The sequence below is a fragment of the Mandrillus leucophaeus genome, unplaced genomic scaffold (assembly GCF_000951045.1).
Source record: "Mandrillus leucophaeus isolate KB7577 unplaced genomic scaffold, Mleu.le_1.0 Scaffold255, whole genome shotgun sequence".
Lineage (NCBI taxonomy): Eukaryota > Metazoa > Chordata > Mammalia > Primates > Cercopithecidae > Mandrillus > Mandrillus leucophaeus.
In genome coordinates, this window is record NW_012102643.1 from 2,351,197 (window position 1) to 2,353,256 (window position 2,060).

Here is a 2,060-nt window from a genome sequence, read left to right on the forward strand (position 1 = left end):
GTGAACCCGGGAGGCGGAGCTTGCAGTGAGCTGAGATCTGGCCACTGCACTCCAGCCTGGGCGACAGAGTGAGACTCTGTCTCAAAAAAAAAAAATTTTTTTTAAAAGACTCAATAATCGAAGTCGGTCCCTGCTGAAATTGGAGTAGTCACCCCATGGGTGTGGCTCTTGCTTACTAACAGCAACAGAAAAGGGTGGAGAGGCCCAGATGTGGGACTGGGCTCCAGGCCCCCTCCTGCTGAGTCAGAGGTGGAGAAGGGTGGTGAAGAGGAGGAGAGTGAGAGATGGAGAGCTGCCACTGACAGGAGTGGCCAGCTCAGTCGCCTTTCAGGCCTGGCCTGAAAAGGGACTGGAGCAGAAGTTGCTGCGGGCATTAAAGGAGCAGACCTCATTCTCCAAGTCAGTCTCTCAACAGCAAGGAAAACAGCAAGGGAGTCCAAGGTCCTCCCCAACACTGCTCTTCATCCTAACCTCCACCAACTCCCTAAGTCTAGCCCTTAGGACAAGACTATTCTGTACAGGGTCGGGTGCTTGAGAACTGATTCACCTGTGTATTATAAGGACACAGCAGGCCCCAGATGACAAACATTTGCAACCCAAAGTTAAATAATAATGACATTGCTACCATTTCATTGAGCACTTCATAATGCCAGGCACACTGCTAAGGGCTTTCTGTCCACTGTCTCATTTAACTCCCGCTGTAATCCTCTGAATTTTCCCCATTGCTATAGTGAGGAAACGGAACATGACCAAGATTAAACAACTCACCCAGAGTCAAACAACTGGAAATAAGTGGAAGTCAAGGTTGGTCTGGATTGAAAGCCTGTTTCCTCAATCACCAGCTCATGCAACTTGGATCTCAAGTTTGACCCAGATAACATCTGTCTCTCCCTATCTCACATCTTGCTACAATTTGCAAAAACCTTGTGGGCTGGGTAGGGAAGTGCACACACCAGTTCTCTCAGTCTCAAAACCAGGATAAGAGGAAGGTCCTGAATCCCCACCTCACTCAGTCTCAAGGAAACTAAGTCATTTGTGTGAGGATTTGCTCAAGTTACATCCCCTTTCTGACCTCAGTTTCCCCATTTGTAAACGAGGTAGCCATTTATAACTGCATAGACCCCTCAGGAAGTTGGGGGTCTTCCCTACTTGCTCGTAGCCGTACTTCTAGACTCACAGCCCAGGGGTTCTGGACCCTCACTCACCACGTACTTGGAGGGCGGGTCCTTGACAACGTTGGCGCTGGTCACTTCGAAGAGCAGCCGCTGGGGTGTCAGGGTGTTCCGGGACTTCTTCCAGAAATCCTGCAGCTGCCGCGCCAGGAGCTGACTGCCCCGCTGCCCATCAGGTTGGGGGCTCCGTTCTGCAGACACATGACCAGTCGTATCAATGGGCCTAGGGCCAGGGTCGACATCAATCACTGCCGTGGCCTCATTCATCCTCCCAATGTGAGGCAGGATTTACCCCCATTTTACAGAAATGGAAACTGAGTGGCAGAGAGGCACCGAGAAGCCAAACACCGTGCCTGGCAGACAGTAGGGGCTAAATTAATAGCTCCACCCTCAAAATATCGCTAATATATCATTTCCATTCGGATCCCAGGCCCTGTACATTTAATGCCCGCAGCCAATTCTGAGATGAGAGTGAGTTCTCCCACTTGACACAAGGGAAAACTTGGCTCAGAGGGGGGTTAAGACTCTCTCAAGGTCACATAACCAAGAGGTGGCCCAGGCTCTTTAAGAAGTGTGGGAGTTTCAGCTGGATCAACTCAGCGCCCTGGATGCTCTGGGAACGCAGCAGGGATGGAGGCCTAATCCAGCCCCAGGGTTCCCGCCTCCGTCCTCCTGCACTCGCCTGCGTCTTCTCCTGACGTCCCATCCCCGAGGGGCAGCGGGTCAGGGCCAGCCTCCGCGTCGTCCTCGTCCTCGTCCTCGTCGTCCTCGTCGTCCTCGGCGCTGGTGAAGCTGAGGGTGCCGCTGAGTCGGGAGGACAGGCCCTCGGCGTCGTCGTCCTCCAGCTCTGAGCTCTCCGGAAACTGCTCGGCCTCTGGGGTGGCCGCC

At 53.3% G+C, this 2,060-nt stretch overlaps 1 protein-coding gene across 1 annotated transcript in view; it reads right to left on the minus strand.

Annotated features, from left to right (window-relative positions):
* The window catches only part of SNX21 (sorting nexin family member 21), a gene marked incomplete at its 5' end in the record, with an annotated part of 18,196 nt that extends 16,137 nt beyond the window's left edge, over positions 1–2,059 (minus strand). Inside the window, 2 exons of the mRNA XM_011983834.1 lie at positions 1,206–1,363; positions 1,855–2,059. Of these exons, the coding sequence (XP_011839224.1) occupies positions 1,206–1,363; positions 1,855–2,059 (363 nt within the window). The remainder of the gene's footprint in view (positions 1–1,205; positions 1,364–1,854) is intronic.
* Between the last annotated feature and the right edge of the window lies 1 nt (position 2,060).